At 43.7% G+C, this 23,475-nt stretch overlaps 1 protein-coding gene across 1 annotated transcript; it reads right to left on the bottom strand.

The window, feature by feature from the left end:
* Positions 1 to 1,679: 1,679 nt before the first annotated feature.
* On the bottom strand, positions 1,680 to 21,671 carry LOC139447221 (transmembrane 9 superfamily member 2-like). The gene is made up of 17 exons (XM_071228453.1): positions 21,427 to 21,671; positions 20,044 to 20,111; positions 19,493 to 19,586; positions 18,014 to 18,271; positions 17,043 to 17,188; positions 16,692 to 16,812; positions 16,377 to 16,456; positions 15,610 to 15,718; positions 15,096 to 15,228; positions 14,737 to 14,798; positions 14,207 to 14,264; positions 13,851 to 13,908; positions 13,191 to 13,350; positions 12,861 to 13,012; positions 11,458 to 11,569; positions 10,892 to 11,063; positions 1,680 to 4,023 (listed from the first exon to the last, which is right to left on the bottom strand). Exons 1-17 carry the CDS (start codon positions 21,550 to 21,552, stop codon positions 3,956 to 3,958), a joined length of 1,977 nt encoding a protein of 658 aa, XP_071084554.1. The 5' UTR covers positions 21,553 to 21,671; the 3' UTR covers positions 1,680 to 3,955.
* Between the last annotated feature and the right edge of the window lie 1,804 nt (positions 21,672 to 23,475).

The raw sequence follows: 23,475 nt of genomic DNA, 5'->3' as shown, positions 1-23,475 counted from the left end.
AAATTACAAGAAAAGTAGAAATTGTGTATCGTCATACCCCAACCATGTCCTGGTGTAGCAGACGGTCTCTGTGGTCCAGTGGATAGTGCGCCTGCCTGGAGAGCAGAAGGTTAAGGGTTTGATCCTTGGCCGCGTCAAACCAAAAGATGTTAAAAGATGGTATTTTTTGTTACTCTGCCTGGCGCTTGGCATTAAGGGGATAAAACTGGTCGGCTCGGGAGTCAGTATACTGTGTCTGAGTGGGGTTTTGATGTTTAACTGCAGCACAGTATCTCGCCCGATGGCCGAGTACAAGCAGCCACGCAACACATGCATGCATATTGCTTAATGTTGCAATGTATAATGTCACACCTGGATCATGAACTGGCTGCCCTGGCATAATGTCACACCTGGACTATGAACTGGTGTAATGTCACACCTGGACCATGAACTGGCCGCCCTGGTGTAATGTCATACCTGGACCATGAACTGGGTGCCCTGGTGTAATGTAACACCTGGACCATGACCTGGCTGCCCTGGTGTAATGTCACACCTGGACCATGACCTGGTGTAATGTCACACCTGGACCATGAACTGGCCGCCCTGGTGTAATGTAACACCTGGACCATGACCTGGCTGCCCTGGTGTAATGTCACACCTGGACCATGAACTGGCCGCCCTGGTGTAATGTCATACCTGGACCTTGAACTGGGTGCCCTGGTGTAATGTAACACCTGGAACATGACCTGGCCGCCCTGGTGTAATGTCATACCTGGACCATGAACTGGGTGCCCTGGTGTAATGTCATACCTGGACCATGACCTGGGTGCCCTGGTGTAATGTCACACCTGGACCATGACCTGGCTGTCCGGGTGTAACGTCATACCTGGACCATGACCTGGTGTAATGTCACACCTGGACCATGAACTGGGTGCCCTGGTGTAACGCCACACCGGGATCATGACCTGGGTGCCCTGGTGTAATGTCATACCTGGACCATGACCTGGCTGTCCTGGTGTAATGTCATACCTGGACCATGACCTGGCTGTCCTGGTGTAATGTCATACCTGGACCATGACCTGGGTGCCCTGGTGTAATGTCACACCTGGACCATGACCTGGCTGTCCTGGTGTAATGTCATACCTGGACCATGACCTGGCTGTCCTGGTGTAATGTCATACCTGGACCATGACCTGGCTGTCCTGGTGTAATGTCACACCTGGACAATGACCTGGGTGCCCTGGTGTAACGTCATACCTGGACAATGACCTGGTGTAATGTCACACCTGGACCATGACCTGGCTGTCCTGGAGTAATGTCACACCTGGACCATGAACTGGCTGTCCGGGTGTAACGTCATACCTGGACCATGACCTGGGTCTCCTCATGTACCATCATGCCCCAGGCTGGCTGTCCGTCTTGATGTATGGCAACGTTTTCTCAGAAAGGCTTATCTGAGAGATTCTTATCAGGACCACTTATTTTCCCCAGAGGAAGGGCCTTTTGTGTGCATATCTCTTCTTAAGGCTTTATATTACAGAAAGCCTGGATAATATGCTAATCTAGGCTTACAAACCCTCTCCACAAATGTGAAACAAGACCTCCCTTAACCACAATAATTTTGTACATAAGAGGATTCAGTTCATTGTTTCAAGTATGTCCTATCATCAATCCAAGCAAGTCAAAAGACAACACAGAAGTGAATGTGAGTCCAAGTTTTATTACCTTTGTAATTCTCCCACATATAAAAAGTTGTCCACACCAGAGATTTGATGTAACATGTGCATATATTTACATATCAGTCAAATCACAGTATTTTATTTGTAGAACAGTCTCCTTCACTCACTGCAATATCTACAAGAAAAATATATCCCCATAATGTATCCATGTAATAAGTTCCCCCAAAGCATTACATTTACAATATTATCAAGCCACGTGTGTACAGTGATTGTGAGGAACGACTCGTACACAGATACATACAGATCAAGGTAGCAATGGGCAATGCTATTCTGATGCACACTGATATCATTCAACAATATCAAAAATGCAATTAATGTTCACAAACAACTAAATCAAAACCAAAATTACCTCAATGAATATACTTAACAGATAACCAACATGAAATTATTCATAAAATTTTGGGCATGTTATGTATTAAATTAATTTTGTATTGCAGCATGTGGGTAGTGAAACTGTAAATTCATGGCTTGCACTGTAGTAATGGACTTCAATAAAACACTTACTCTAACAATAGGTGTCCTGGATGGTATACTTTGTACACATGACACATGAATAGATTTATTCAATAACAAAATAACACAAACAAAATTTACAAACAACTCTCAGTAGATTTACACCTCTAATGAATATGTACAGTTTTATATCACATGAATAATACAGTACATTAACCAACAGATGTGCAGACAAGATTTGGTCACAAACAACAGTTAAGACACTTCAACTTCTTTGATAGGCATTTAGAAGTTGGAGCGCTAAGTAAGGATAAGATTTATGGATGAACAACTTCTTTATTACAATTATGAGTGACGTTTCGGTTTAGGTATTAACAGTGATAACGGTGTTAAGACCTTCATCGAAACGTTGCTCTTAATTAAGACACTTCAAGCTCTGGTTCACAATATGAGATCCCTTCTACTTGGCTTGAAAAGTAAAGAGATGTTATTCTTGCCATGAAGGAATGGTGTCTGGCTTTCCACAATCTGGTAACTTCAGCATGGCCAGGCAAGAATAAACCTCCCGTTAATGGAAAACTTATCTGGCCGTACACGTGATATTGGCCGTCAGCATTTGTCAGGCCATGGTTTGTCCTATACCATAAATAGACACATTCCAATTTGGGGGTTATCACATTTCAGCACATGCAACTTGAGTTTGTTTTCGTGACACATTGAAAACAGTTGGTTTACAAAAACTGGCGCAAATATTGTTTGGACTGACATACTGTTTCCACATAATAGTGCACACACTCAAACTATCAGTAGTGGACTGAGCTACACACAAATCACTTTCTGTTGATCCTTATTTTTGACAACTGATTCCCTTGATAATATCCATGCAACAGTGCAAACATTTTGGCTAGTTTTATAAAAGCCTTCCTGTCAGTATCATGCTGAAAACATGGAAGTAACCTATTCTATGCAGCCTTCATGCCTTCTTTCATCAGATCCTTCTCAGAAAGAAAATTTGTTTACAGAACAATTACGTTTGTAAATCTTACATTTTGGCCCCATAATTCTATTTGGATATTTGGATATTTGAAATCTTCAACAAAAGCACACAGATTTAATGGACCTCCTCTCATTTGAACATATCAACTATACTGAGTGCTCTCTACCAAATGGGATAGTCTCTACACTGAAGAATCCACAAAATGTTGATAATAACGCAAAAACCTGCTACTTGTTCATCCACTCAGTACAAACAGTCTCCATATGAAACTGGCAATCACAATGGGACTGTATGCTTTCAGAAGTGATCTGTCATTGTCAACAATAAGCATTATACTCATTACTTTGTAAAGCAATTAAGGGTGAAAACTGAGAATAAAGCCTAGAGTAATGTCTACTCGAGTTGCAACATATAGTATGTACACATGATGGCAAAGTAAAATATGGTGAATATAAATTATGCATACATGAACCACACTTGTCACTTGTCCCACAGATGCACTAAGCCTCAACACTGCCAGATATGCATGGTCCTCTCAGACTGGTAGACTCAAGGTTCATCTTCATTTACACATCTAGGTCCCACATTGTGTTCTAAATCACATACAGTCTCACGTCGTTCTTTCCATGCGCAACATTGTTCATCACATCGGCCCTTCCAGTTGTTTTTGTGCACAATGGTTGTACTGGTTGCGTGTTGCGTGTTGCACCTGTGACAGGCATCAAGTGATGTAATCCCAATGGTAGTCCCTCTGATCAGGTTCCCTTCCCACGTGAACCGCTAAGGCTTAATCTACCTTTACCACACTGTAGATCTTTGTCACGAACCAGAAACACGAGAAGAACCCAATGGAGCCTGAAACACATTAGCAAATCATGTATCTAGTAGCCACTGCAATACAAAGCACACTATTCAATTAGCGAATGCAACATGTACTAATGAGAAAAGCACATATCACCAGGCATATCTTTGTTGATTCAACTCAAAGTGAATGGGGTTTAACGTCGCGTCCAAGATTATTGCACTTATAAAGCGACGTGCATGTACAGGTGTGTGTTTGTGTGGCTGCTTGTACTAGTCCGGACTGATGCCGATTTATAGTGCTAGCTCACTGAGATACCATGCCGCAGTTTAACATGAATACCCCACTCAGACACAGTGTACTGACTCCGAGCCGACCAGTCCTTGTTCTAGGCCCTTAATGCAGAACGCCAGACAGGGTAACAACAAGTACCACATTTTAACGTCTTTTGGTATGACGCGGTCGGGGATCGAACCCCGGACCTTCCGCTCTCCGGGCCGACGCTCTACCACTAGACCACGGAGGCGTTTCAACTCAAAGTGAAACAAGCATAACTCGGCAATAAATAAATAGAATGAAGTAAAACATATTTCACCTTCTGACAATAATTGTAGAATTTTCCTATTCGGAATATTCTATAAGTAATACGTTACCACTGTTATACCGAGGCTGTTGTCTCCCACAACTGCTGCTATAGCGAAATCTACCACAGAGATCTCAATTACCTCATGCAGCACGTGCGTAGCCACCTAGCTGCCATGTGACACCCTTCACTCTTGTCTCTTGCGAGAGCAAGTGCTCGGGGGACGGACGGGCGGGCAGCAGCCCAGTGGTAACGTATTACATTAAGAATATTCCGAATAGGAAAATTCTACAAATTACATTAAGTAATACGTTACCACTGTTATACCGAGGCTGACTACCACAGTAGGCGGTGGGGAGCACCTACAACCCGAATCCTGACTGCTAGCGTTCCTTCCGACCAGCAGAAGTAAACACCAAGGCGGAAGCACTCGATGCGCATGCACCTAGCTAGGCATTACCCTATAGGAATACCAAAGCACTGTCAAGCGCATACCGTAAGGCTCAATCGTCATTGCCAAAACGATTGGTGACTCCAAACGGCCCCACTGGATAGGTATTTCATCGCCGCAGCGGATGAGAACACTGTATCCGCGTGAGCTTAATCTTAGATCAGGTTAAACAGTCGAAAAGAGGGAAATTAATTTCCTTCAGACCGTATATCCCAGAGCAAGCCTACTTAAAGTATGCATTAGGCGCGTGACCTAATTCCAGTATTCGTAAGCATGTATCACAAGGTTGGAATACACGACAGACAATTAAATGAATAATTGTCAAAATACAAATAAGGATAAAACACACAAAAAGCCGCCTCACCTGTGGTGTGAGTGAGCTGGTTTGCAGGACCCCCACTCCTGTACCCACGGCGTGGGAACATTGGAGACGACACAGATTGACCACCGTGCAAGGACTGACGACTGCGGAGTTTGGAATTGCGCTGGACACACCCCCTAGATGACCGCTTGTGCCGCGATCAGCGGCCCAAGACGGTGCACCCCCTCCACGTCTTCATCAGAAACCTTTCTGAGGTAATGATTGGCAAAAACCGAGTCAGAACGCCAGTAACAACCTCGTAATATTCTGTGAACAGAGATATTCGAGTGTAGGGCAAATGTTGCCGCTAGCGCCCTGATCTCGTGCGGGTTTGACCCCGCTACCGGTAACCCCCGAGACCGGTACGCCAGATTGATGACAGAACGAAGCCACAACGCAATCGAGTTGCGAGTTATGTCAACCGTGCGATTAGGGTTACACGATATGAACAGACGGTCACGCCCTTGTCTACGTTCATTCGAAGCCTTAAGATAATACTTAAGGGCCCTAACCGGACACAGCGCTCTGTCCTCAGTATCAGCAGGATGTAAGATTTCTTTGAGGGATCTTACAGTGAATTCTCTCTCCGTTTGCCCGACTCTCTGATTCTTGGCGACGAAGCCCATGAGCAGGCCCAGGCGGACCGCTCCTTCGTCACCCCTATCGAATCGTACCTTGGCGACATCGAGTGCATGAATTTCGGATACACGTGCCGCCATGGCAAAGGAGAGGAGAAATGCTGTTTTCCAAGTCACATGCCGGAACGAAGCACTATGCAAGGGTTCATACGGAGCTTCCGTAAGTGATTGCAACACTAGGGAAAGATCCCAGGCCGGTGCCCGAAGGCGGCCCTTCTTAAGATCGTGCTGTTTGAAACCCTTGATAATACCCCGTATCACCGGCTCTTTGGAGAGACTAGTACCCATAGCAACGTCCCGTACCGTAGCAACGGACGAAACATAGTTGGCAATGGAACCCCCGGAGAGTTTCCGGGTCTCTCGCAAGTGAGACATGAAACGAGCAATATCCTGCACAGATACCTTATCTGGCGAATGAATGTGATGTTTACAACACCACTTCGTGAAAATAACCCAACGTGCATTATACACCTTCTGGGTAGAATCACGATGCATACTAACGTATGCCCGAGACGCCCGGCGAGAAAAACCTTTACTCCTCAGACGCTCGGTGACAACATCCACGCGTGCAGATTGAACTGCCCTGCGTTTGGATGAAGCTGACGGGTGTGAGGGTGGATCAAGAGATCCGGTCTCACAGGCAGTGGGAGTGGCGACTGCGTGACCTGGGTCAGCAAGTCGGGGTACCACGATCTGTTCGGCCACATGGGCGCGATCAGTAACATTCGACAGCGAACTCCTCGAAGCCGGCTTAGAATGTGTGGTATCAACGCTGTCGGCGGGTAAGCATAAGCGTCCAAGCCCGTCCAGTCTAACGCGAGAGCATCGTGATGGATGGCCCTCGGGTCCGGGACTGGTGATACAAACAACGGGAGTTGATTGTTGAACCGTGTTGCGAACAGGTCGACCATCGGACGACCCAAACGTTCGCACAGCCACTGAAACACTACTGGGTTCAGCATCCACTCTGTGGGGCTCGGATCCTGAGGCCTCGATAGAGCATCGGCCAGTACGTTCCGCACACCTGGGATGTGACGGGCGCGTATCTGGCACGGGACACTGTCCACCAGAGCGTAAAACTCGAACGTGAGATCGAGTAGCGAGTGACTGTGGGTTCCCCCCAGTTTGTTCACATAGGACACTACCGTCGTGTTGTCGGTCGCCAGCATGAGCCGGGCGTCGACGAGACGATGCTTCCAGTGATTGACTGCGTTGATCACTGCCTTGAACTCGAGACAATTGATGTGAAGACCTAGTTCGTCTACGCACCACAGCCCCGAGCTCACCTCCCCCTCTAGATGGGCGCCCCAGCCCACTAGAGAGGCGTCTGTATACAGGTTCAACGTGGCCCGGTAGGGCCGCATAGAGACTCCTGATATGACATTGTAAGGGAGCGTCCACCACTCCAGATGCGGTCGGAGCCGATCCGGGAGGGCGACGGTCGCACTGTTCACCTCCGTTGCTAACAACTGGATTAAAAACCGTTGCAGCGGGCGGAGTTGGAGACGACCCCGTTCGGTGCAGTCCTGGGCTGATACAAGTAGCCCTAACAGCTGTTCCCAAAAGTGAACAGTCTGTTGCACCGCTAAGACTTTGGCAATCATCGCCTGAATTTTGTGCCACCGGTCTGGGGGGACAAATAGGCGATGGGACACCGTGTTGAACCGACCTCCGATGAACTGCAAGTTCTGAGAAGGGGTTAACTCGCTCTTGGGGAGATTGACAATCCACCCCAATTGCTCCAAGAGCCGACGTGCGAAAACGAGATGGCGTGACAGGGTGTCCGTCATTCGATTTGCTACTAGCGAGTCGTCCAGGTACGCGAAGTACCGGACACCCCTCCGGTGGAGGAACCCCACTATGGGGGTGGTTAACCGGGTGAACAGCCAGGGAGCGGATGAAAGACCGAATGGGAGTACAACCCACTCGTAGTGCCTGCCTTGAAAGACAAACCTGAGATACTTGTGATGATCCGAGTGAATCGGAACATGCAGATAAGCATCCTTCAGGTCGATCGAAGCTAGCCAGTCGGCCGGCATGATCAGTGCTTTCAGGTCCGTCAAGCTCAACATTCTGAACTTGGGCGGCTTGCGCAGGTAGAACTCGTTGAACGATTTCAAGTTGTGAATCATTCTGAGTTAGGCACTGTCCTTCTTGGGAACGAGAAATATCCTGGAGTAAAACCCCGGTGTTATTTCTGGTAGAACTAACTCCCGAACTGCCCTCTTCTCCACCAACCTGCCGATGGCATCGGCGAGGAAGGGAAGATCGGTTTCCGAATAGAAACCTGCCGACGGGGCAACGGTGAGCGGCGGATTCGCTTTGAGATCGAGCCGATAGCCGTACCGAATCGTGTTGACCACCCACGGGTCGTCGAACACTTGTTCCCAATTCTCCCAATAAGTCTGGAGTCTGGCTCCCACTGGGGAAAGAGAGGGGGGCCGGACGGGCTGCGGCAGGCGCAACTGTCCAGGGCCAAGTGACTCGGGTTCGCCTACGGGCCAACCGAAGTTGGCGCTGTCGGCATACGAACCCCTCCAATGAGAGTCACCTGGAGGGGCCCTTGCCGTCCTTAGACGACTTGGGCTTCCCCCAGTTCCCCTTCTTCCCGCGAAAGGGCTGCTGAGAACCCTTACCGGAGCCCTCAGAGCGGGGCTTCTTCCCGGAGGAAGAAGGACCCGACCCCTTAGGCCTGCCGGACGCAGCATCCTGGGGCGCGCTCCGCTTCGGAGCGGCACCCAGGCGCCTATGCAAGGACCCCACAAGATCCAGTGTGTGCCGAGAGGCATCGGCAGACACAGCGGCCTGTTGTTCCTTCAGAACCCCAGGGATCTTGTTATTAAACAGGGTCCGAGCAGACCAAGGCTGCGAAAGGAGCACCTCCTGATTGGCAGCGTCCAACCCTGAAGCAGCCAGATACGACTGGAGCCGAAGAAAATGGCACGTGCCGGAAACAAAGGCCGAAGCCCCGGCAACGTACTCCAGGGAAGCATTCAAACCGAGCAAGCAGTTGTAAATGCGCTGGTCTCGGTCCGTAGAACCTTCGACCAGACTGGCCGCTGCAGCCAGGTATGTGTCTCCGTGCCAATGTGTCTCCGCGACAATGCCAGCATGGAGTGTCGAGCGAGGGTGTCCAGCTGTTGCAAGGTACCTTGTGGTACCGTGGCAACCGGTGGGGCACGGACCCCCAAACGCTCCACATGGGCTTCCGCAGAAGGACCAGCCTCGGGAAAGGCAAGGTCATGTACTGGGAAAGACCCTTTTCTCCACGACGGGGGAGGTAACGGGAGACCCCGACGGGAGGCAGCCGTGAAGGCCTTCTCCAAAGAAGGCTTAATCCCGCGCAGCAAGGTTGATGCCGGGAAAGCCTTGTCGGACGTCTCGTCGTATACCTCGGAGGAACCCACGGAACCGTGGATTCCCCGCGGTATCGGCAGGGGCTTTGGCATGTCCTCGAAGAGGTCATACACCATGGCCACGCGGTCCTTAACCGATAGCGGAAGCAACGGTTCGGGGGAAGGACCGGTAACCACGGCAGCCGCCGCCGTACCGGTGGACCCCACGTCCGAACCCGCGGCCACCGAAGAGGCCGGGGACGGAACAGCCAGCGGCCTATCTTGCGATAAGGCCGCCAGCTTGGAGTCCACAAGTTTCGACAACAATGCGGCGACGGAATCCCCAGACAGCCCGAGGGCCGCAAGGGGATCCGCCGCAGCCGAGGAGGTGGTACCCGCACGGGGACCCCGACCGGACGAACCGGCCACCACAGGGGTGGAGACGGACTGTACGTACAGCCGGTATCGCTCAAACTCCGCAGGCCCCAGACCTTCGCACAGGGTGCACCGGGTGTCCCCGCAAGGAACCCTGCACCGCGGGCAACGATCTTGGGGATCCCGGGACGACAAAAACTTTCTGCACACCCCACAACTCCGAGGAGCAGGGGTAGAGGGGGTGGATACTGGGGATATCAGACATTGATTGTTTGCTATAAACAAAAAACAAAACATGGTTACAACGCACGCACCACAATGATTCACAAACGAGCATTTTCACAAGAAAATAAACGAGCAATGTGAACATATAACATACACATATAACTTTTATTGAAGAAATAAGTTATGTTAACCCCCAAAACATACAAGAACAGGGGAAACGTAAAACACAACGTGCATACGCGAACCCCGCAAGTATATAGAAAAAAGGGCGGGAAAATTATAACCAAGCGTAGCTACCGCAACGCCCCATAAAAGCACAGTTTATTAGAGAATAAACTATAATAAATATCACCAAATCTTCAAGGAAGGCTGCAGCAGGAGAAAACACGTCTTGCTTTGCAGACGAAGGAGACAAGAGTGAAGGGTGTCACATGGCAGCTAGGTGGCTACGCACGTGCTGCATGAGGTAATTGAGATCTCTGTGGTAGATTTCGCTATAGCAGCAGTTGTGGGAGACAACAGCCTCGGTATAACAGTGGTAACGTATTACTTAATGTAATTTAACAGCTTAATCTATATTGGACTGAAAAATCCTTAGACTCAAAGTTGACATCTTTACGGACAACCAATAGTAAATTTGATGAATGAACAACAAGAAACACACTAACTTTTCATATCATTAGGTATTTAGATTTTCATAAATTTTCATTTTCTTATAGTTTCATACAAAAGTAAATTCTTACGAAGAGAACATTTTTAACTTTTTATATATTTGTAATCCATGAACAAATTATACCCTCCCTAGACAGGATTAGAGTCTCTCTCAGTGAAAATTTCCTAATTATACAAACAGGTACATAGATAACCACATTACTTGATCGGGCATTCCATTCATCACAAATCATCTGAAAAGGGTATTTAAAAGCAGTGCTTAGCAGGTCAATATCACCTACCTGTGAGCAAGAAGAAGCAAAATACGATGATGATGGTGTATCCAAAGTAGAGGATCATACTGGCTGCTCCCACCATCTCTAGCTTGGACACATAGTAGTGGATACAGTAGATGAAGAAATACACTGCTGTGAAGCCACTTGTCAGGAACGACCGCCACCACCAGTGGTAGTCCTGGAATCATAATACCTCAAAAATGACTTCTCGAAAGGTTTACCGAGATTTTTTCAAAAATTTCATGCAAGTTTCCAAAACAAAATCAATTCTAAATTGATTTAAAAAGCTACTTGGTTCTATGGAGAAATGGCTACATTTGCTGAAGGCATCACTTTCTAACTTGGACAGTAAAAGATGCTGTTCAACATTGTATGCTACATTTCATCATGTCATTTTGAGAGGATGCAGAAACAAACCTAATATACAGTTGATTTCCTGGAGTCAAAATGAATTAAATCACAAAGTATTTCTCAGTGGGTTACATTTAGCCAACAGCATAACAATTGAAACAATGAGCCACTTGATGTAGTAACAGTAGATGCTGTTTGTGAAAGTAGATTGTTATAGCTACCTCCGCACAAAGATGGAAATAACACAGCAGGACTGTGGCTTCAGAACAGGTGACGATGAGGATGATGAACACCAGGCAGAGGAAACCGAACATGTAGTATGTCTGGTGGGACCTGTGACAGACACAACACAACAATCAGATGTCACCTACATAAAATATAACACAATGGAAGCATAGTCAAAATGTATTCCACTATCCATCATCTGCACTTCTACCCAGGATCAGTGAAGATCCGGGTTAGAATAGATCTTCAGCAACCCATGCTTGTCGTAAGAGACAAGTAACGACTTCAGGTGGTTATGCTTGGTGACTTGGTTGATGCTTGCATCGTATGCATCATTGCAATTGTGTGGTTCTATGCCCATGATACCAATTACTGGATCACATAGCCGTCATATAGCTGGAACACTGCTAAGTGCGCTGTTAAACAACAAACTTCTACCCACCCCAGCTACAGATTTCGTACACAACATGTGCAAGTCCGAGTACACTGAGTCATGCAGGCCATACTTTTGCCTTAAGTTGTTAATACAATTTCACTGATCACAGATGATCAAGTATGCAGCCATAACAGAAACAAGAAAGCAGTATTATCTCTATCCCCCACCTGGGGGCACATTAGAATTTTGTTTGTTCATTAAGTAGTGAACATTAACTATGAAAAAAAGAGTACAATAAAGCCTGAAGAAGAGAGAGGCACTTAGGCTGCTTAATGTCATCAGAAAAAATGATTAAATGTGAAATTGATACACAAAAGGCCCCTTCTCTGGAAAAAACAAACTGTCTTGATCAGTATCTCTCAGATAAACCAACTTCAGTAGTTTCTGAGAAAAGTTGTCCCTATTGCACTATGCACCAAGTAAAATAACATGGATCAAGGGCCATAGCAGGGTACCAATATTCGAACTGTCTGGACAAGTATCTCTTAGACAAGCATGCAAACTTTCATTCATGTAACTTCTGTAGTTTCTGAGAAAACTCGTCCCCATTTTATGCAGTATGCACTAAGTTGAAAAGCACGGAGCAAGGACCATAACTTGGTAAGAAACCGAATTTACAACAGCAAGTTTTGAACTCATTTGACATCAGGACCAGGAACATCAGTGAGTAAAATTTCATTTCTCTGATTTCAATGGTTTTTGAGAAAGTTTGTCCCCTTTGAGAAGCTGACGGACGAAAAGATGGAAGGACGGATGAACGCTGTTCCTATATCCCCCGCCCTACTTTGTGATAATCATCATTGAACAATGTTCTTTTGTTACAAGAGGTTGTCAGGATGTAGTCTAAGTCTATGAACAGTAATCATGCGATGGCTTTTGCAGAATGTTTGAAATTATCTTGTTCAGTGAATTTCTGAGGATGATGGTTTAACTGCTCAACAAGAGGGTTGCAGCATGACTTACCAGATACTGTTGAGGATAAAGAAGAGCTGGATGAAGATACAGCCGAAAGGCAGGATCCCACCCATAAGGATACCAGGCAGGGCTTTCGTGTAGCAGGTCTGGTCTGGGATCTGACGGGGGATTTGATTGGTACGAACTGGATGCTCAATGGGCTGCAACACCAACAAACAAAAGTATGAAGTGGTCTTCATAGAAATACTGCAGATGAAGAGCAAATGAAAGACCTACCCAAACGGGTCTTTCATTGTTTTACTCTCGGTTGTCCTGTGCATGCAACACTACAGATCTTGAACAAAGTACTAATAGTAAACTACTGTTCACAATACATACCCTTTTCTTGAAGCCGAAGTATGCTCCGACAAAGGTAAGTGGCACAGAGATACCAAACCAGAGAGCCAGTAGTGCGAGGAGGGTGGTGAAGGGAATGGCAGCACTGCTACCCTTGATCCACAGAATCAGGTTCAGTATGAAGAAGATACTGAATATCACACTGTAAAGACACAACATGTATTCATTCACATTCATGGTTCATATTTGTCATAGTTAAGTGGGTGGGGCATGGTGACAAATCACATCACTTACCCAGGGACATAGTTAAGTGGGTGGGGTATGGTGACAAATCACATCACTTACCCTGGGACATAGTTAAGTGGGTGGGGCATGGTCACATATCACATCACTTACCCTGGGACATAGTTAAGTGGGTGGGGCATGGTGACAAATCACATCACTTACCCAGGGACATAGTTAAGTGGGTGGGGTATGGTGACAAATCACATCACTTACCCAGGGACATAGTTAAGTGGGTGGGGTATGGTGACAAATCACATCACTTACCCAGGGACATAGTTAAGTGGGTGGGGTATGGTGACAAATCACATCACTTACCCAGGGACATAGTTAAGTGGGTGGGGTATGGTGACAAATCACATCACTTACCCAGGGACATAGTTAAGTGGGTGGGGCATGGTGACAAATCACATCACTTACCCAGGGACAAAAAATGATGTGAGCAACACATTGGACTTCCACTTCTCTCCTCCGAACACTGAAGCAGCAAGAAATAGATTCACATTTACACCAGAATTGTAAAAAAATCATGCTTAAGACAGATGCTCCTTCATCAGTACAAATACTCAACAGAGCGATGTCACATAAGAATTTCAAGTGAGTGAATATTGGTCACATCAGCAATAATTAATATTTCCTGAACTTGAATCAGTCTAGATATCATAACACACTTAGATGTAAGTCTAGTGAAGACTCAAAGACAGAAGTTTATCTTCACCCTGTTGACATACAGAATCTTGCAAAACAGATTGTATCTTCAAATGCAGTCAACTTACTTTTGTAGACCCTGGCAGAGATGTAGCCAGCTGGAGTCCCCAGGCAGACATACAACACCTGCAACAGACATGGTTACCTTGTATAGCACACAGAATGTTTACAATACAGGATCAATGTTACAGATATGGAACAGTAAAATTCAAGTATTTCAAATGTCACTTTCAAGGCGTTTTAGCTGGGTTATTAAATAAGCCTTAGTCTGTCAATCAGTGTTTAATCCAGCATATAATATATCGGTTGTAGGACCTAAACAGCAGTATAAACATCACAAATTGTTCACAAAGATTTATTTACAGAACCAACAAATAAGATAAATTAAGTCTGTCAAGCTAGTTTGGTGCTTTGCAAGGCTTTCTAAGCTAGTTTGGTGCTTTTCAAGGATTACACTAAAATCCAAGGCCTTTTCAAGCCTGTATGAACCTTGAGGACATAACAATGTTTCAGAGCTTCTGCAAGTAAGTGTGAACATTCATTAGCCAGGACAAAATAGCTGCATATTTTGGGACACAATAAGAAGCTTTCTACTCACCATAGCACATGTCATGAGAGCACCTCTGTTGGCAGGTGACAGGAAACCAAGGCAGGCAAATACTGCAAGAAAAACAGGAATATTTTAGTCACAATTGCACAATCCGCAGCTCGAGACATACTAGATCACCAGCTGTTGTGGAGCCGACTTACCCAGTGTGATGAACATCATCTAACAACAGTACTAGACAATATAGATCACAGCTGTTGTGACGCCAACTTACCCAGTGTGATGAACATCTAACAACAGTACTAGACATTATAGATCACAGCTGTTGTGATGCCAACTTACCCAGTGTGATGAACATCTAACAACAGTACTAGACATTATAGATCACAGCTGTTGTGACACCAACTTACCCAGTGTGATGAATGTCATACAGAAGAGTTGAGCTCCATTGCCAGTGAAGACAGCAAGAAGCATTCCCTGACGTGGGGGACGGAAAACATCTCCATGAACAAGCTTCCATCCGAATTCTTCCTGAGCATCTTCCTGTAACAGTCATCATTAAACCTCATCAACAACATGGCTGGAAGATAGTCATGTTTGTTTATTTGTTGTTTAACACCGCACTCAGCAATACTTCAGCTACATGACGGTGGTCTGTAAATAATTGAGTCTGGACCAGACAATCCAGTGATTGACATCATGAGTATCAATCCATCCAATTTCGGATACAATGACATGATAATGATTGCAACCGAGTCATCAATCACCACCCGATCCTGTTAGTCGCCACTTACGACAAGCATAGTCGTTTTTTACGGCAAGCATGGCAAGATTCGGATCTTCATGAGTCGGAAGATAGCAATGGGATGATTAGTTAGGCCTCTCTGACCTATTTATCTAACTGTGAAAATGGAAAACACGTACTGAACTGTCCATCTGGTTGTATCTTGCGATGTCCTTGTGGAGAGTTCTCAGCATGATCATGGCCACCATACCAGACAGGAACAGTACAATCACCAAGGAGTTCATGATACTACAATCAGAAACATCCACATCATTCATAAGGAGTAGCTCCTGTTATCAACTACTGTATACAGTGGTCCCTTGTTACTGCGCTCTTCGATGTAACAATAACTCGGTTATAGTGCGCAGTAAAGCATGTTGGTCATCTACCACCCACGACTCGACCTTCGTTAAACTGCTGATCATCTATAACGCTCATCAATTATTTGGACCCTGAAGGGAGGGTTGTAGCGAGGGATCACTGCATACACAAGTGAGTGATAAATGGGGATTTTCTCCTATAGTATTTGAATCTAGGGACCCTTTAAATCCTTAACTTTTAGCCAAGGACAATGACAAGGACTCATTGACTCCCTTTATAAGCTCACTTAACGTTCAGTTAGGTGAGCTAAATATACAACTTCAGTCATGTATGGCATGCATATTCAATTATAGATTGCTAGATAAGCATCTCCGACAGCATGTACAGATTTCTTGTCAATAGTAAGCAATCAAACAGAATTATTGACTAAATGTCAAATTACCGCAGATTCAATGTTCCCGTTCATGTCATAAAACATTTTCCAAATGAAACTCTTACAAAGTTTTTATTTCCTAACATTTATCAAAAAGCACCAAATACAAGTATCAGTGTTTGTCTTGGCTGCAATATCAACAACAACAGGTACCTGAACCACTGGATGTTTGTGTGGGGAATTGACTCCAGAATGTAGTCCCATCTGGATGACCATTTGATCTGCTTGTTTTCCTGGCAAACAAAGAATATATCTATCATCAGCAACAGATTGCTTCACTTATGAGTTCTAACGTTCCATAGATCCATAACTATCTTCATTGCAAAATTATAGATGCATTCAAATTAACGTTGTTGGGTCACTGGCAGATCTAAAGGAACAATCCAATGGGCATTTGCCAGCAATCAGTCATTTCATCATAGCTTTAATTTCCAAATTATTCAGGAGGTAACCGTAAATTAGCCTTACCACCCAGTAAACAGAGTAGGTGTAGTCAATTTTGACAGCGTCCGTCATGTCGCCTCCCTTGATGCCCTTCACAGGAGCATTCCCAGCACAGGCTTCTGGGCCCGGCTTGTTGTGCAAGATACTGAAAGTGTCAAGCATCATTCATGTCGTGGGCACACTATACAAATCATTACAAGAATTCTCATTACAAGAATTCCTACTGCTATCAAAACAACACTTTGGCAAAAGCCAATCAGTTACACAGGTGTCTGTAGGAGACATTTATAGTCACATTCTGTGGACAATTATTGGCTGAGCCTGCAAGACCCGGCTTTCTGACTCAGTTGCCCAGCTTTCTGAAGCAGTATGTACCTTCTGGGTTCCAGCTTGGCCCTGACAATGCGCCCACCCTTGTCAGCCAGATCAACACCCCATTCTTCATTAGTGCCAGAATGGTATTCAATGGTGATATCAACATGGTTGAAAACATAGTAAGTGTTGGCATCCTTGAATTCAGCCTGGAAGTAAAATTAAACTTTTCGATAAAGACATTTGCAATGCTTAACATACAACTCACACAACATATGTAATGTAATGTAATTTGCTGAACACTCAAACAGACTATTAGAATCATGAAGTGATGTACAATAAAGATCAATACAACTGTAAATGTCAGCACAATTTATCACAGTAAGCACACTATCATCATAAAGTTCCAGGCATTCTGTGTTGAATGTTCATGTCAGAATCTTCCCGAGGCAAGGGAGTTAACTGAGTATAAAAGTCAAGTTTTCACCCTTGCCGAATGAACTAGGCTGGAATTATATTTTGCGTAACGAAATCGATATCTGGTTCGTAAACTGCTGTGCAGATTTCAGTACAGGATTTGCAAAGCATGTGTACCGCCAAGATTTACCAAATATGTTCCTGTTTTTAATCAAGGTGCTCATGTGATTGGATGCATGTCGCTAAGTAAGATCCTTTTTATTACAAAATCGATGTTGATTGATTAGTTCAAGATCGTCTTGATTGGGCGCTGCCATTTTGTTTGCAGCAAATGATATGAGAGGTGGAATCTGACTGGTCAAAAGGAAGATCAATCAAGCTCAGAAATTCCAGGCTTGTTCGACAAGGGTGGAAACTCTACTTTTATTATCAGTGAACTCCCTTGCCTCGGGAAGATGAATGTTAGCAGACCAGGACATAATGGATGAAAATTGAAATTAAAAGTTAGGAAACCAAACAACATTTCAATTTGAATTTTTCAACAAATACACATTAAGAGTCTTCATTAAAACAATGTCAGAAAAGACAATTAAAAAAAGCAGCGATGCATCAAATACCTTCATCACACAGGCATCCTTCTGTCGTCCCTGGGAAGTGACAAAGCATCCAATTGGGAATCCGGTTGAACAGTAGCGCTTGTTGTTCTCCACGATGTAGCACCAGGTGATGGGCATGTTGTCCACAATCCAGTGATGCATGTAGTTGAGGGCGATACCACGACGCAGGAAGTTGAGCTTCTTCACTGACGTCTGGTCACCCTTCTTGTACTCCTTGTTACATACAGGCTGACATGTCACATTCTTCTTGAATGTAAACTGAAACACGAACATCCAATTGATGGTTGAATTGATACAGGCACTATAAGCAAAACTGTGAAAGGTCTGCATACAGTATCTCACAACCGTGTGATATTGATAAACATGATAAATAGATTAAACATTTGAATGTTACTGAACATAGCTCCAGTGTCCAACCCAGAATTGAAAATCAACGGGGGACTCATCGTGTAGAAAATAGGAGGGATTTTGAAAAAGTAGGGGGGATAATTGCTTTCTTCAAAAAATGTATTATTTTGTATTATGTACCGGAACATCATCATATAAAAGTTTAACAGATCAGAATAAAGAACTGAAATGAATAACAATGCTTTGTGCTTTTTTCTATTTTGATTAAAAAAGTCTGTAATTCTTTTGTTTTTGCGCGACATGGCCATTCACTATTCAAAAGACTGTCTGCTATGACAGTCGGCGATTCATAGTGTGATTTCAGAAACAAAACTAAAACGAACTAATATGCTCAAAAATATTTTCAGAACTATTCAAGATAGAATATTTATTAACTTTTAACATCTTGTCAAAGGTTTTCCATTACTAAACAACAAAATACAACATAATTTTGATCAAAGTTTTGATACGTTTTCTACTTAAGTAAATCAAATTTTGTTTCCTATGCCAATCCTATCGATAATTTATTCAGCAACCCAAGGGACGTCACTCGTGTTCGAACTTCCAGTTGTTATCGATCGGTCTTCGACAGTTGATTACAATGTTTGTTGTGAACTGTCTTTCTTCGTCAATTGATGAAAGATTTAGTGAGTATTGAATCTAAAGGTAGGGATAAACAGCTCATAGAGTGAGTGACTGTACAAGAAATTACTGTGCGCGACAGATCGCGCTTTGATTTTTTAAGAGGGGCGATTTGATTTTTTTTAGCGTGAATTGCGCAATGGCGCGGCCTGGGTTGGACACTGTGCTCAAATAACATTAAATCCCAGGGAGGTCTGGATATGAACAGGATCGCCCCATGGATTCTCTAGCCATTGAAAGTTCAACTAACTACATGAGCATTATGCCACCCAACATGCCCAAATGGACAGGCACATTATCAAAGGGTACTACTTTTGACTAGGCAGTGCACATTATCAATGGGTACCTCTTTTGACAAGGCACTTAACATTATCAAAGGGTCCTACTCTTCACAAGGCACTGCACATTATCAATTGGCTGCTACTGACTAATTAAGAAATGTCAACTCACTGTGTAAGGAGATGAGCTTATCCTCTCTCCAAAGACCACCTGGCCCAAGTTCTCCACTGGTGATGAAGGCTTGTCATCAACACAGAAGTCAAAACTGAAACAAGATACATTCCAAATATTTTGTTGTAAAAACAATGTTCCCGCTAGCACAGATATATGCAAGATCATTAACTAGACAACATAACATGGCTTTTCAGATTTTCATGGAAATAACTCAAAATATTGTCCCAATTAACATGTTGACAACTAAAGATATGGCTTACAGACTTAGTAAATGCATGTTAAAGTATCCCATAAGATCAATGTTTGTGTTTTTTTCAACATCATGCAGCACTTATGGACTTCATGTTCACAAAGTGAAATGTTACCATGGTTACTGGTAATGTGACGATAAAAGCAAAATGTTTACACCTCTACATTAGAAACACCATACAAAGCCACAACCAGAACACAAGAAGCCTTCTTCCAACATGTCCAAATATTGAAACACAATGTCAGACATACTAGGTGAAAAATGATTGTGACACTGTTAAACAGAAACCACCACTTACCTCTGGTACTCATAAGGCACAACTGTTTCCAAGGAATTAAGGCGGTTCACAAAGACTGGGACCTTGGTCTGAAAGAGAAAGTGGATTATGATAGTGTAATCAGTGAAAACTTGTGCAGTTGTGTGTGATGGTCAGGTCCAGAAATATCTTTCAACGCCTCTCCAACCTAGTGTCCTGCAACATAACAGCTGTATCCAAGTTTAATGCATGCTGGCTGACTAAAGAGTACCCCTTTCCAAGCTGAATCAGGGATCTTAACGTGTGGTTGTTTTACCTGTGGTGAATAGAAACAGAAGAGGGGCCTGTGAACGCATTTTTTAGACACAGACACACAAGAAAGTACACTTGACCCAATCGTGTTTACAGTGCATTTCAACTGAAATATTATATGGACATGAAGATAGATTTTGAACCAAGAACATGTCCATGGTATTTGTAACATGCATTTCAACGGAGCTTGTGAAGGCCTATGCAAAATATACATCAGACTCTATCATGTCTATAGGGTTATGTAAATGGGTAGATACCACCAACTCCAAGACACAATTTCAGTGACTTTTTAGAAAAACTGGGAGTGAATTTGTAGACACATTTTCTGATAGGGGATAAGAGTTTCTGTATCAATCTCTATAAAAGATCACTGGCAGAACAGTTTCGACATGGACAACTGTTTCACTTTCGTTGTTGATGTAACTTTGTTACAATTTGACGGGAATACTAAAAAGGCAGTTTAAAAGATTTAGCTTAATTCCCTACTTATGAAATTTAGTTTGCAGATCTGCAGACCAAGTAAAGATGTCCTCACTTAACATATTGCAAGGATAGAAATTGGATACTACTTCGTCCATGTAGTCAAATTCCTTAGTCATCTCATATTTTGAATCCACTTCATGCATTCTTTAAGTAATTATCACGATTAAGATTGAAGATATGGTCTTTGTTTCGGGTATTTATTTCTCAGTGGTGCGTTTTGACTGGCATCCATAATATACCTAATTGTTACTGTTGGTAATCTGTTATTCCCCTAGCTACTGGACCAGTGAGTTACTCGCCAGGTGTAAAGACTGGAACCAGTACACATGGTACACGCAATTTAACTACAAATCCGAAGAGTGACAACAAGAAAACATGTTTGTAATCAAGCACCCAAACACAATTTCTATTTGTACAAAACCAAAATATTTAAGCTGTTCACTGATCGCTTGCTCATTTGAGTGATCAGACACGTCACATTCTCACAATTCTGTCAACAAACACTCCACTGGTAGCCAACTTCCAACAAGCTGTGCACAGCTTTGGAAAACGGCAAATGCAGAAATTATAAATTGGGATGTCAATCTTATTAGCCATTTTGTGACTGCTAAGGGATCCTGTAAAACTTACCTTACAAGTTGCTTTGGGTTGGTCAGATTCTTCACAGTACGTGACAGGCGCAAGACCCGGCAAATAAAACGCCTCGTTTACCAAAAACAAACTAGCGACAATGCAAAATATATATGTGCCTTTCATGGTGTAATACGCTGATAATCACACTCTTTGAAATGGGAAAGGACCTTTCCCTGTTGGTGATAATTTCGTCTGACTCAGTGCCCCGTGTCAACAGCAGTATTCCAATATGGCTGCTACACGTCACCAAGGCTGCGTTTATGCGGTATGTTTCAGGGGTTATAGCTGAAACGGCACCTCAGCAAAACGCCACTGGGCGAAAACGGCCTTTCGATGGCTGCAGGCGAGAAGAATGTAAGCAAACATTAACATGCTGTATCACGTGACAACTGTGACCAGTGGACCCATCGTGTATGTGGTACCGGACTTTCTGTGGCCCGTTATAGAGAAATTAGCCGGACAGGAAAACAGGAAATGACAATGTAAATACATCAAATAACATGTAAATAAATCAAATATACACTACTACATAAATCGTTTTTATCGTTAGTTAAAACAGAGGTGCCGTTTTCTCCCGACACACAGTAGCCGTTTTCGCCCAAGAAATTGGTGACGTTTTGCTGAGGTGCCGTTTTAGCCTGCACCCATGTTTCAGACTACTATTAGGAACATCGATGCCGTTTTCGCCTGCGGAAAACGGTGACGTTAAGCTGGGGCCCCTTTTTAGCCTGTACCCGAAATATTTTTTTGAATGCACGAAAAACACGAACTTGATTGATAATCATACGATTCATCAATTCTAATACTATGTAAATATTTATGTATATCTAATAATACATTTCCTGATGTAAATTACTGATACATTCAAATCAAACGATGACAAATACATTTTACAAACAAACTTCAAGAGAGTTTGTATAGACTCTAAGTATGAGTAAGTATATAAGTTTGTGGCGCAATGTGCAACAACTGGAGCATATAAATAATAATAATAATAATAATAATAATAATAATATAAAAAAAATTAATGAAAAATCAATTTCGCAAAAAACCTCGTAGACGAGGCCGAACCATACGATTTTTTTGCGAGTTAATTTTTTTACTAGTTACATGGCCCGGTTTGCGAGTTTGTTATTATTATTAGTAACATGGTCCTGTGCGTGAAGCTACGCTTTTACTACAAGAGAGCATAAATGTTTCCTCGATTTACCTTAGTTTGGATTCTGACGGAGATTGTGAAGGGCGGTGCTAAACCAACAGTGGGCTTTTACTAGAACGGCTTGTGAAGGAGTGAATGTTCGCTTTGTATTCGCGACCAGTGGATGTCGGCTATAGTAAAGCGGAGTAGTACACGTGCAGTTAGGGTAAGTTCAGAATTTCTCAGATACGTTCAGCATTTCACAGCTAGAATATGGTCAGCATTTCACAGCTAGAATATGGTCAGCATTTCACAGCTAGAATATGGTCAGCATTTCACAGCTAGAATATGGTCAGCATTTCACAGCTAGAATAAGTTAAGCATTTTACAGCTAGGGTAAATTCAGCATTTCACAGCTAGGATAACTTCAACATTTCAAAGCGAGGATAACTTCAGCATTTCACAGCGAGGATAACTTCAGCATTTCACAGCTAATGTAAGTACAGCATTTCAAAGCGAGGATAACTTCAGCATTTCACAGCGAGGATAACTTCAGCATTTAAAAGTGAGGATAACTTCAGCATTTCACAGCAAGGATAACTTCAGCATTTCACGGCTAATGTAAGTTCAGCATTTCACAGATAGTGTAAGTTCAGCATTTCACAGATACTAGAAATTCAGCATTTCACAAATAGTAGAAGTCCACATGTATCGTGTATTTGCCTTTTTGAGAAGTAGAAATGAAAACAATGTTAATGTTTTCTGCGATTTTCTTGCTGAAACTATAGAAACCCCTGTGTTATTCTGAGTTTGCTATACTAGTAGTAGTAGTAGTAGTAGTAGTAGTAGTAGTAGTAGTAGTAGTAGTAATAGTAATAGTCGTAGTAGTAGAAGTAGTAGTAGTAGTA

Source organism: Haliotis cracherodii, unplaced genomic scaffold (genome assembly GCF_022045235.1).
Source record: "Haliotis cracherodii isolate W230 unplaced genomic scaffold, xgHalCrac1.p SCAF_7, whole genome shotgun sequence".
NCBI lineage: Eukaryota > Metazoa > Mollusca > Gastropoda > Lepetellida > Haliotidae > Haliotis > Haliotis cracherodii.
Note: the sequence above shows the minus strand (reverse complement) of the source record. Positions and strands in the feature narration are given on the sequence as shown.

Coding starts and splice junctions, on each gene's coding strand:
- LOC139447221 (XM_071228453.1), bottom strand. CDS start 21,552: ATGAAAGGCACATATATATTTTGCATTGTCGCTAGTTTGTTTTTGGTA. Junction 18,272..19,492: donor TAAGCTCATCTCCTTACACA/GTGAGTTGACAT, acceptor TTCGTGTTTCAG/TTTACATTCAAGAAGAATGT. Junction 17,189..18,013: donor AGGATGCCTGTGTGATGAAG/GTATTTGATGCA, acceptor TTTTACTTCCAG/GCTGAATTCAAGGATGCCAA.